The 12,976-nt window shown below is 42.2% G+C and overlaps 1 protein-coding gene across 2 annotated transcripts in view; it reads right to left on the bottom strand.

Moving 5' to 3' along the window:
* Window positions 1-7,687: 7,687 nt before the first annotated feature.
* SLC6A1 (solute carrier family 6 member 1) overlaps window positions 7,688-12,976 on the bottom strand; it is a 310,460-nt gene continuing 305,171 nt past the window's right edge. For both annotated transcript variants that reach the window (XM_069736765.1, XM_069736766.1), the window contains one exon: window positions 7,688-9,851. In XM_069736765.1, coding sequence (XP_069592866.1) covers window positions 9,747-9,851 — 105 coding nt within the window. In that variant the 3' untranslated portion in view covers window positions 7,688-9,746. The remainder of the gene's footprint in view (window positions 9,852-12,976) is intronic.

The following is a 12,976-nucleotide window of genomic DNA, read 5'->3' as shown; positions in this document are numbered from 1 at the left end:
TGGTTGCTATAGCTGGACCTGGGGAGGCAGCAGCAACCAAACACACAGCATTAGCCTGAGCAAGATGTTGGGACTGACATCTCTGCTAAGCAGGATTCTCTGTGGATGAGAAAGAATGGGACACCACAGAAAACATGGCTTGAGATTCCCCCTGTGCAGCAATGGAATCTCGACGCCTAACATCCCCACTCTGCATTTTTGGTGAATGTGACACAGCCAAAAAACATGCCTGTGCATTACTGTAATTGGTTGGCTGTGTGACATCATCAGAGCTTATTAAAGAACTGGAGTTGCCCAACTCAGCACACTGACGCCATTGCACAGCTCTGTGACACTTCGCATTGGATGGAAAAAGTTCTTCTCTAGGCCTGTGTGTGCACAGTATAACAAATCAGAGGCCTATAGTGTTGATACTGGTGCTGAAGCTGAGCTATCATACTGTATTCAAAAATGAAGTGGTGTGAGGCACTCACCATCCCAATATTATCCTTTATTCAGTTTTTACATATTAAAACAGCATTGAGACCTGTAGAAGCGCATTCGTGTGCTCAAAACGGCTGTCATCTAGTACGCCTCCACTTTGTGTCTCCAAGCTGTTTTAATATGTAAAAACCGAATAAAGGATAATATTTGGGCAGTGAATCCCTCACGCCACTTCATTTTTGGATACAGACTTTCACTTCGATATTTTTTGGCTTGGCACCTGGAAGCTCTGATCCAGTACCAAGGATTTATCCTGGAGTTTTTCAGCTGTGCAGTCCATTCTGTTTGCTGGTGTGAGCCATCATGCTAACAGCTCTTATAAGGGCTAATTGTTTGCTTTGATGTTTGTATCACATACAATATGCATTTTGCCCAGGAAGGGAGAGACAATCGCAGGAGCAGGGAGAGTGGCAGAATCAAGTCTGTGAATAGGGATTAGGTCTGTGTAGCCCATTGGCAAATATATAGCTACAGCTTTTCTTGTGGGGTAAAAAAATTAAATATATTTTGAACCTTCGAGTTTTATGTGATGTGTGTTACTTTTTTGTCTTATATAACACACAAAAATTTCCATGGGTTAAATGTCTTACCCAAACACCATGCTGTGTTCTAGATTATTATTTTTATGTATATAACACTCAAAAAAAGAGTTAACAAATTTTGCAGGCTTAAATTTCTAACTCATACAGTATTATGTGATCTGGGTTACATTTCCTATGATCTATAAAACTGCAAAAAAATGTTAAAAATTTTTGCAGGCTTAAATTTCTCAGCCATACCGTTTCATGTGTTCTGTGGTACATTTCTGTGATATCTAACAACACTCCAAAAATGTTAAAAAATTAGCTGGATTACATTTCTCACCCATACACTATTATGTTGGGTGGATTAAATTTCTTTGATATTATATAAAACTACAAAAAAGTTAAAAAATATTGGCTGGGGACATGTTCTGTGATCCGTAAAACTGAAAAAAAGCGTTAACATTTTTTGCAGTCTTAAATTTCTCAGTTATACAGTTTCACGTGTTTTGGGGTACATTTCTGTTATATATAGCCCTCCAAAAAGTGTTTAAAATTTTTGTTGGTATAAATTTCTCACCCATACAATATTACGTGCTTTGTTATACTTTGTGGTATATAACATTCCCAAAAAGTGTTGAAACATTTTTCTGGATTGAATTTGATTGTCATTCATACACTTTTGCATTCTTTCTGTTACATTACGGTAATATTAAACTCCCTAAAACAGCTTTGACTGCTGCAGGTGACCATTTTTTTATTTTATTAAAAATAAATTTGGTTTCAAGAGACCTATCAATTACAAAATGCAAAAGGCATTCGGTAAAGGACAGGGAAGTGGAAAGTGCTTATGATGGTGCAAGCAGATGCAGAGGGCATGGAGGAGGTGAAACTATCGCTTGTTACTGGAGCACAAAAACATGCCCATCCATGACATATAGGCTCCTGTCCCACTTTGCAGAGAAGCACGGTAAGCTTCTCCTGAAGCCAGAACAGTAAAAACAGGTGGTTGGTTGGATAGCAGATAATGCTTCCAGCAGGCTAGGCAACACTAGCCAGTCTTTCACATGGTCCAGTCTCATCTGCCAACAATCTGGATTACTTAATCTTCACCCCACATTGATCCTCCTTCCTCCCACCATATTGAGCCCCAGGATCCTACACTATGACACTACAAGGAGCTCTTTATCACAACATTTCTTGATTGTGGCTTATCAACCTGCATGTTACAAGAGGAACCCTCCTGGCTTCTGACCTTGGACTCCTTGACCACTCTGACTCATGGCTTGGCCGCGAGAAGTGACTAGCGTCACATCACCCTTAGACTATTCCATGGTCTGGAGTATATTTCTTTGGTGTACTGTATAACAGATTAAAAGTGAACTTCAAGCTTAAGAAACATCAGTGTCAGATCACACCATCTGTTGTTGTATGAGCCAAAGTGGACTTCATGGGAGACAACCAAGGAGGACACCATTGTTGAAAAAAATCATAAAAAAGCCAGACTTGAATTTGCCAAACTACAAATTGACAAGCCACAAAGCTTCTGAGAAAATTTCCTATGGTCATATGAGACAAAAATGAAACTTTTTGGCTAGGCGCATCAGCTCAATGTTCACAGATGAAAAAAATGAAGCATATCAAGAAAAGAACACTGTCCCTACTGTGAAACATGGAGGAGGCTCTGTTATGTTCTGGGGATGCTTTGCTGCATCTAGCACAGGGTGTCTAGAATTTGTGCAGGATACAATGAAATCTTAAGACTTTCACGGAATTCTAGAGAGAATGTGCTGCCCAGTGTCAGAAAGCTTGGTCTCAGTCGCAGGTCATGATCTTGCAACAGGATAATGAATGATAACAACCCAAAACACACAGCTAAAAAAAACCAAGAATGGCTAAGAGGAAAACAATGGACTATTCTGAAGTGGCCTTTTATGAGCCCTGACCTAAATCCTATTAAGCATCTTTGGATAGAGCTGAAACATGCCATCTGGAAAAAGCAACATTCAAACACGAGAAAACTGGAGTAGTTTGCTCTTGAGGAGTGGGCCACAATACCTGCCGAGAGGTGCAGAAGTCTCATTAACAGTGTTAGGACTGGCGGAACGCACCGAGTTAATATAGATGTTATAATTGGTGCGTTCGCAGCCCGGGGTCCACCGTGCAGGTGAGAACCTGCTGCTAGAAGATGACTGCACTATATGGCGGTATAAGTGAACTCAGTTACTTCACTGAGTCGCACTGAAAAGAACACACTGTGCATTGTTAGCGTCACAGAGGAACACAGCTAACTGCTGAGCTGATGGTAGTCAGTGGTCACGCACACAGAGAAGCATACATACAAACTCCTCACCGGAGGTGCCGGTATTCTAGGGGCTTATTTCATCCAGGGCACTGAATACATACATACAAACTCCTCACCGGAGGTCCTGGTATTCTAGGGGCTTATTTCAGCCAAACCCCATCCACATACATGCACGACCACAAATATCAAGCTCATAACATGAAGTGATACTAGCGCATGGCTGTGCGGCCATGCAAACCTTTTATAGCTGCAGCAGCTTCAGGACCTTCCTAGAGGACCAATGGAAGCTGCTACAATACCAGAGCAACTTCAGGACCTTAATAGACAACCAATGGGAGCTGCAGCAGTACCTGAGCATGTGACCACTGACCTCCAATGAGAGGTCTTACCTTGGGCATGCTCAGAAGGGAAAAGCAGCAGGACTTAGTCCCAGAGATGTCTGCTCGCTGCTGACCAGTACTGGCTACAATGGCTGAGCCTGGGAAAGCAGCAGAAACCTTCTGCACAGTATCAGGCTGAGCCAGACGCTGGGACTGACGTCTCCGCTGAGCAGACTCCACTGCGGCTGGAGAAGAATGGGAGACCACAGAGGAGATGGCTCGAGATTCCCCCTGTGCAGGTGGGAACTCGACCCCTAACAGAAAGTTACAGGAATCATTTGATTGCAGTGATTGCCTCAAAATGTTGTGCAACAAAATGTTAAGGGTACCATAATTTCTGTCCAGGCCTATTTATTGAGTTTTATTTTTTTTTAATTATGTGGAAGCATGGTTGAAAAGCAATGTCTGACTTTCATATTTTCATCTTCATAGATTTTTTATTTATTATTACTTTTGTCAGATTCAAGTTATTTCTGTGACCTTTGTGGGTTTTTCTGTCATTAAACGATGGGTAGCAATAATTTTGACCACATGTATATAATATGCCATCTAAAGTTTAAAAAATAAAAAAATACACTCAGCTTACTGATCAACTCTCTGGCCCCTCTACGCCACATTGTCACACATCAAGTCCTTGTCGCATCGTCTTATCACTATTGCTCATGCTGAAATTTCAGGTCATGATATTATGATGTTGCGACCCTGTGTTTGCTTGTGCAGCTCACTCACAGGCCTTGTCATAATGGAAAGTTCTGGCCTTGTATGGGAGAGGCTAGGATTTCAGGGCGATCAGCGGTAAGATGTGATTTTCATGATGACACTTCCTGGACCACTGGCAGCTGCTAACCCCTTACTGACCTCGGACGGTATAGTACGTCCGAGGTCAGCTCCCCTGCTTTGATGCAGGGCTCCGCGGTGAGACCGCATCAAAGCCGGGACATGTCAGCTGTTTTGAACAGCTGACATGTGCCCGCAATAGCGGTGGGTGAAATCGCAATTCACGCGCCGCTATTAACTAGTTAAATGCCGCTGTCAAACGCAGACAGCGGCATTTAACTACCGCATCCGGCCGGATATGAGCGCATCGCCGACCCCTGTCACATGATCGGAGGTCGGCGATGCTTCTCCATTGTAACCATAGATGTCCTTGAGACCTCTATGGTTACTGATCGCTGGTAGCTGTGAGCGCCACCCTGCAGTCGGCGCTCACAGCACACCTGATTTTCTACTACATAGCAGCGAACAGCAGATCGCTGCTATGTAGCAGAGGCGATCGTGCTGTGCCTGCTTCTAGCCTCCCATGGAGGCTATTGAAGCATGGCAAAAGTTAAAAAAAAAGTTTAAAAAAATGTGAAAAAAATAAAAAAAATATAAAAGTTTAAATCACCCCCCTTTCGCCCCAATCAAAATAAATCAATAAAAAAAGTCAAACCTACACATATTTGGTATCGACGCGTTCAGAATCGTCCGATCTATCAGTAAAAAAAAGCATTAACCTGATCGCTAAACGGCATAGCGAGAAAAAAGTCGAAACGCCAGAATTGCGTTTTTTTGGTCGCCACGACATTGCATTAAAATGCAATAACGGGCGATCAAATGAATGTATCTGCACCGAATTGGAATCATTAAAAACACCAGCTTGGCACGCAAAAAATAAGCCCTCAACCGACCCCAGATCATTAAAAGTTGAGACGCTACGGGTATCGGAAAATGGCGCAATTTTTTTTTTTTTTTTTAGCAAAGTTTGGAATTTTTTTTCACCACTTAGGTAAAAAATAACCTAGACATGTTAGGTGTCTATGAACTCGTACTGACCTGGAGAATCATAATGGCAGGTCAGTTTTAGCATTTAGTGAACCTAGCAAAAAAGCGAAACAAAAAACAAGTGTGGGACTGCAATTTTTTTGAAATTTCACTGCACTTGCAATTATTTTCCCGTTTTCTGGTACACGACATGCTAAAACCAATGATGTCGTTCAAAAGTACAACTCGTCCCGCAAAAAATAAGCCCTCACATGGCCAAATTGACGGAAAAATAAAAAAGTTATGGCTCTGGGAAAGAGGGGAGCGAAAAACGAACACGGAAAAATGGAAAATCCCAAGGTCATGAAGGGGTTAATAGAGCTTAAATAAACAGGCATGGTGCAAGCCAGTCAAATGGTCAGATTCCAGGGATTGCCTTGGCTTTCACCATTTATTCCTTGTACAGGTATCTAGATTTACACTGCACTGGGGTCAGAGTCAGCTGCCTGGTGGAGTGAGCTGACAGCAAGAAGGGTCATCACAAGGACTTGATACCAAGAGATCACTTCTGAGACAAATCAGAAAGCAAATGAGTGGTCAAAATTCAAACCTAGGTCAGAGAATGGGAATAAATCAGGGCTAAAACAACAGTAGCACAATACAGAGCTATAGTCCAGAAAAACAGAACCACTTGACTTGAACTGATTCTCAGTAGTTTAAATAATGAGCAGCCCCACCCAGTGCTGACAGCACAAACTAATAGAATTTACCCCATAGTTTCTGGACAGTCCAGAGCTACAAGTCCCAGGAATAAAGCAAGAGTACCGAATAGTTGGCCTACGTCAGCCAATGAGCAAAGAAGGAGTAGAGGAGATGGGCACCAGCATAGATATCACAGAGATGAGGAGCAGATGCATGATGGTGAGGAGTGGAAGGACCAAAGAGATGAGTGGTAAATAGAGTTTGAGTATGCTATCTTATATTTTACATCTTACGTTTATTATGTTCTGGGGTCTGGAGAAACTCTAGAACATAATAAGGGACATTCAATTCTTGGAGAATAACTTCTCTATGAATCAAAATTGCACATCTGTGCCCTCAATGGGTAAAACTAGAGAGACAATTATATCCCTTTGTTTTGCATATTATTGAATACCAGGGATTATATCTTTGTCTGGGATTTTTTTAGCCCACTAAATGAAATTATTCTGAGGGTGGTCAATTTATTTGCATTTTAATAGTTGTTGTAATCCTGGACATCAGAGACTGATTAACTTAAAGAATGATTTATTAATTTGGAGGTGGTGTTGGTTAAAGGGAACCTGTCACCTGAATTTGGCAGGACCAGTTTTCGGTCATATGGGCGGAGTTTTCGGGTCTTTGATTCACCCTTTCCTTACCCGCTGGCTGCATGCTGGCTGCAATATTGGATTGAAGTTCATTCTCTGTCCTCCGTAGTACATAATCTTGCCTTGCGCAGGCGTGTACTATGGAGGACATAGAATGAACTTCAATCCAATATTGCGCCAGCATGCAGCCAGCGGGTAAAGAAAGGGTGAATCAAACACCCAAAAACTCTGCCCATATGACCGAAAACCGGTCCCGCCAAATTCAGGTGACAGGTTCCCTTTAACACAGTATTTATTTAGCTCATAGATAATGATGGGATAATTTATTTGGTATCTATGTACATATTTAGCATGCCCCACCCCTAAATATTGTGTACTATTTAAAGACAAAACAATAGGTTATACAGTTATAAAATCCCACTAACGAGCTATGCTCTTTTCTTTCCGACCAGAAGAAAAGTTTAAAACTATAAAATGAACAATATTGTGAGTTTCTTTTATAATGATACTCTACCTGTCGGCACAAGCCCTGTACAAGTAGTATAAATTGGTTGAGAAGGCGTATAAAATACCATATTGCAAAAAAAGCACAATGCGGATCTCCAAGCCATCAGCTACTGTAAGTGGTAGTTATTGAAATTATATGTCCAGGAGTCACTTAAATGGAAAATGCTACATTTCTAATAATATGTTATTTTTTTAAAATATGCAATTACTAAACTGTTTGAAGCTGATCTAAGGAACAAGCGGGAGAAATATGCATGATATGGATGGATCACAATGGGTATGTCATTTTTCTAGTTGGTAGGCTGTCAAAATCTTACAAAAACGACAAAAACTATAAGGGCTAGCATTTTCTCAAAACTTACTGTAGCAACCCTTCTAAACAGAAGACTCGGTGCGTACTTTATTTGTAATATATCCTTTATTTGATTTCTAAATTCATAAACGTACATGACAACCGTGCTTTTCTTACAGATAGACACCATTAAAAGACATTTATAATGTATCTTATATTACATTTGGTCCATAGAACAGGTTGCAAGATACTAAATATAAAGGATAATTTATTTATTTTTTTTTGTTAACAAGCTCTGTATATAGTTTTCCTATGCATATGTTACATTACATATATATTTTTTATATATAGAGATAACTTTATTTCAATCTTGACATAATATCTTATTGCGGGTAAGCTTATCGAATGATAGAGTATACTATTATCAGGGAAGATACTACAAAAAAGATACAGTTATTCACAATTGAAACACGGTAGTTCCTACGACACTATTCTGCTAAAGTAGATATTCTGTATATAAGATTGCTACAAAGCATATCTGGCAATTGTATGTATGTACGTGTTGGATACAATCAAACATTTAAATACTGCATTTATTTTTCGGAACAACATTGGACTGTAGTACATATATTAAAAAGCCATCAGGGGCCAATAGCCTATTGGCACTGGTACTGCATGAACGTCACAAAGAATGATAGGAGACATTGTATACAAAATAAAGATACAACAAGACGTTTTTTTTGCCTGGTTGCACTACGGACGTACATTAGTATGATTTAGAATATGTTACATCTGATATGGATCAGGATCTACGAAACAATACTGTTGTACAAATTCTGTTAAAATATTTGTATATATTTTCTACAATAAATGTGCTTGACATTCTTAGAATATTAATTTATTGCAATAACATATATAGATAATTTTTTGTTTTTTTTCACTCTTTGGACAAAAATGACAAACCCGACTAACATCCACAAGAGACATATTATCACATAGTAGCTCTAAATGATGTGCTATAGAACATTTTAAAAAGCACAAGACTTTGCTAAATAGAAAGTTCATTGTGCAACACAGTCATCTATCACCAAAGTAGGCATTTTATCTTGTGCCTCGATTTGATCAAATGGAAATGACAAATGTAATTAGGCAAGAAGTATTTGTATCTTTTCCTTTGTTGCGTAATATATTATGGAATACTGAAACACTTTGACCATTTACAAGTTGCAGTATATCCAACCAGGGGTGTTGCGTGGCATAAGGGTGTGTCATTTTCCTTTTTACCTAAACATATTGGAAATTGTAATTTCTTTTAGTATCTTGATTCTACATTTTTACACAGTTTATGTGAATGCCCTTTTGTCTAGAAAGAAAATCAACATGTTTCGATTTTTTTTTTTTTTAAATGCTTAAAATGCTTTGAATTGAATTAATGATTGATTAACGAATTCATTCACTCTTTAAACTTTAAAAATAATTTTTAAATAAAGTGTGCAATAGATTGTATAATTTATTTTTTTAAGAAAAAGCTAGCATCTGGCTTACAAATTAGCATTTTTATAACTGTAATATTTCTGTTATAAATGTATATGTAAATTTGGTCCCTTGAACTTAATTTGTGCTTTCATTTCTTCAAGAAGAAAAAAAAAACAGTAATTTCCTTTAAGAAAAGCTTTGACAATAAAAGTAATAGACATTTTTTTTTTACAATTGAAAAATTAAAATCCTTACTTCTGTGTTATCTACTCTTGTTCTGTAAAAATGTTGAGTAAAAAAAGAGATAATAACCTTTTCATGTGTTTTATTCAAAGTCTTGGGAGCAGCCTCTAACAAATGTTTCAGAATTAAAAATCAAACACACAAAACCTCATTTTTTATAGCCAAATGTAACTTTAAAAATGGTGTTTTTCCCAATTACAAATGCAACTCCTGCAATAAAGATAAAAACATTAACAGTCTAAATTGCCTCAACACGCAAATCACTCATGTTATTCCACAAAACAGTAAGAAAATAACCTAGTTGATTTCCTTGTGCTCTACTGGTGATGGTCCCCTTTTTTGCCACTGGAGGTAGGTAAATTCTTTATTCCAGATGTAATTATGTGGTCATGTCAACCATTTTGTATTTAGAAAATCATAAAAACTGCACTTCTTTAGTACAGTATTTTATATATAGGCTTCCTTGTTGGCAGAGTTACTCTTTGACAACTGTTCAGGCCCATTTTCATTGTGAACAATATCATCACTTGGCTGAATCATGACCTGCAGACGCTGGATAAAAAAAAGTTGTGTTATTTAGGTATATCAAAATAAACCTTTGCATGGCATGAAAATGTTCTCATCCACTTTAAATTTAAAAGATAAAAAAATGAAAAATAATTTTCACCTAAAAAATATATATATACTGTATATATATATATATATATATATATATATATATATATATATAATATAACGCTGGGAGCATCACTCTGTCCAAAGCCTTTATAGACTGCGCTGGCGCAAGCACCGGCGCAGTCTGGCCCCCACAGAGTAATGCTCCCAGGAGATCGCGGTATGCGTAAGCACTGAACGCATACTGCGATCTCCACCGGAGAGTCAGGGACCGCCAGGAGGGTAAGTATATTCACCTTTCCCCGTTTCAGCGCTGCGTGCCGATGACGCGCTTAATGCGTGCCGGCGCCGCCCTCTGACTAGTCACAGGCAGAGGAGCTGGAGTGTGTCTTCAAGAAAATGGCACCGGAAAGCGCGGACTGCACAGGCGCCGATTCCTGCTGCCGGAATCGGCGCCTGCGCAGTCCGCGTTTTCCGGTGCCATTTTTTTGAAGACACACTCCGGCTCCACTGCAGGTGTGTCTTCAAGAAAATGGCGCCGGAAAGCACGGACTGCGCAGGCGCCGATTCCGGCAGCAGGAATCGGCGCCTGCGCAGTCCGCGCTTTCCGGCGCCATTTTCTTGAAGACACTCCGGCTCCACTGCAGGTGTGTCTTCAAGAAAATGGCGCCGGAAAGCACGGACTGCGCAGGCGCCGATTCCGGCAGCAGGAATCGGCGCCTGCGCAGTCCGCGCTTTCCGGCGCCATTTTCTTGAAGACACTCCGGCTCCACTGCAGGTGTGTCTTCAAGAAAATGGCGCCGGAAAGCGCGGACTGCGCAGGCACCGATTCCTGCTGCCAGAATTGGCGCCTGCGCAGTCCACGCTTTCCGGCGCAATTTTCTTGAAGACACTCCGGCTCCACTGCAGGTGTGTCTTCAAGAAAATGGCGCCGGAAAACGCAGACTGCGCAGGCGCCGATTCCGGCAGCAGGAGGATGAAGAAAATGGGCGGAAAGGAATGGCGTAAGTAACAAATTGCTGTGGCATGAAGCTGTGACACTTCATGCCACAGCAATTTGTTATTTACGCCACCTGATTCCTTTCCGCCGCCATTTTCTTGGTCCTGCTGCCGGAATCGGCGCCTGCGCAGTCCGCGCTTTCCGGCACCATTTTCTTGAAGACACACTGCCGGCGCCATTTTCTTGAAGACACACTGCCGGCGCCATTTTCTTGAAGACACACTGCAGGTATGTCTTCAAGAAAATGGCGCCGGAAAGCGCGGACTGCGCAGGCGCCGATTCCGGCAGCAGGAGGACGAAGAAAATGGGCGGAAAGTAATGGCATAAGTAACAAATTGCTGTGGCATGAAGCTGTGGCACTTCATGCCACAGCAATTTGTTATTTACGCCACCTGATTCCTTTCCGCCGCCATTTTCTTGGTCCTGCTGCTGGAATCGGCGCCTGCGCTTTCCGGCACCATTTTCTTGAAGACACACTGCAGGTGTGTCTTCAAGAAATGGCGCCGGAAAGCTCGGACTGCGCAGGCGCCGATTCCGCCAGCAGGAGGACCAAGAAAATGGCGGTGGAAAGGAATCAGGTGGCGCAAGTAACAAATTGCTGTGTCATGAGGCTGTGGCACTTCATGCCACAGCTATTTGTTACTTATGCCACCTGAGATGGGGCATATACTATGGAGCATCTTATGGAGCAGCGTATGGGGCATATGGATGGGAGCAGCAAATTAAAGAATGGTGCCGCAGGATGGGAGCAGCACATGACAGAACAGGGGCGCAGGATGGGAGCAGCAGATGACAGAACAGGGGTGCAGGATGGCAGCAGCACATGACAGAACGGGGGCGCAGGATGGGAGCAGAACATGACAGGATGGGAGCAGCAAATGACAGAACGGGGGAGCAGGATGGGAGCAGCACATGACAGAACGGGGGCGCAGGATAGGAGCAGCACATGACAGAACGGGGGCGCAGGATGGGAGCAGCACATAACAGAACGGGGGCGCAGGATGGGAGCAGCACATGACAGAACGGGGGCGCAGGATGGGAGCAGCACATGACAGAACGGGGGTGCAGGATGGGAGCAGCACATGACAGAACGGGGGCGCAGGATGGGAGCAGCACATGACAGAACGGGGGCGCAGGATGGGAGCAGCACATGACAGGATGGGAGCAGCAAATGACAGAATGGAGGCGCAGGATGGGAGCAGCACATGACAGAACGGGGCGCAGGTTGGGAGCAGCACATGACAGAACGGGGGTGCAAGACGGGAGCAGCACATGACAGAACGGGGGCGCAGGATGGGAGCAGCACTGTTGTGAGTTCTGTTTTTGGGCTCCCTCTGGTGGTTACTGATGGTACTGGGTGACTTGTCTTTCCTGGGTTTCTGGGTTCCACCTGTTCCATCAGCATATGGGAGTTTCCTATTTAACCTGGCTTTGCTGGCATTTCCTCGCCGGTTATCAATGTATCCAGTGTGTCTTGTTACCTCTGCTCCCTGCTCCTAGAACCTTCTGGACAAGCTAAGTTTGGATTTTCCTGTTTTGTGTTTTGCTTAATTTGGTTTTTAGTCCAGCCTGCAGATATGTGATTCTCTGCTGCTGGTTGCTCTAGTGGGCTGAAATTGCTTTTCATGTACCATGAGTTGGCACATGAGTTCAAGTAATTTCAGGATGGTTTTTTGAAGGGTTTTTCGCTGACCGCGCAGTTCACTTTTGTATCCTCTGCTATCTAGCTTTAACGGGCCTCATTTTGCTGAAACTGTTTTCATACTACGTATGTGCTTTCCTCTCATTTCACCGTCATTATATGTGGGGGGCTGCTATTTGCTGTGGGGTATTTCTCTGGAGGCAAGAGAGGTCTGTGTTTCTTCTGATAGGGGAAGTTAGATCTTCGGCTGGAGCGAGACATCTAGGATCATCGTAGGCACGTTCCCCGGCTACTTTTATTTGTGTGTTAGGTTCAGGGTCGCGGTCAGCTCAGGTTCCATCGCCCTAGAGCTTGTTTGTATCTGTGCTTGTCCTTTTTGTGATCCCCTGCCATTGGGATCATGACACAGCACATGACAGG

This window comes from Ranitomeya imitator, chromosome 8, assembly GCF_032444005.1.
Source record: "Ranitomeya imitator isolate aRanImi1 chromosome 8, aRanImi1.pri, whole genome shotgun sequence".
In the NCBI taxonomy this organism is placed as follows: domain Eukaryota; kingdom Metazoa; phylum Chordata; class Amphibia; order Anura; family Dendrobatidae; genus Ranitomeya; species Ranitomeya imitator.
The sequence above is the reverse complement of the archived record's forward strand: the minus strand, read 5'-3'. Positions and strand labels throughout refer to the sequence as shown.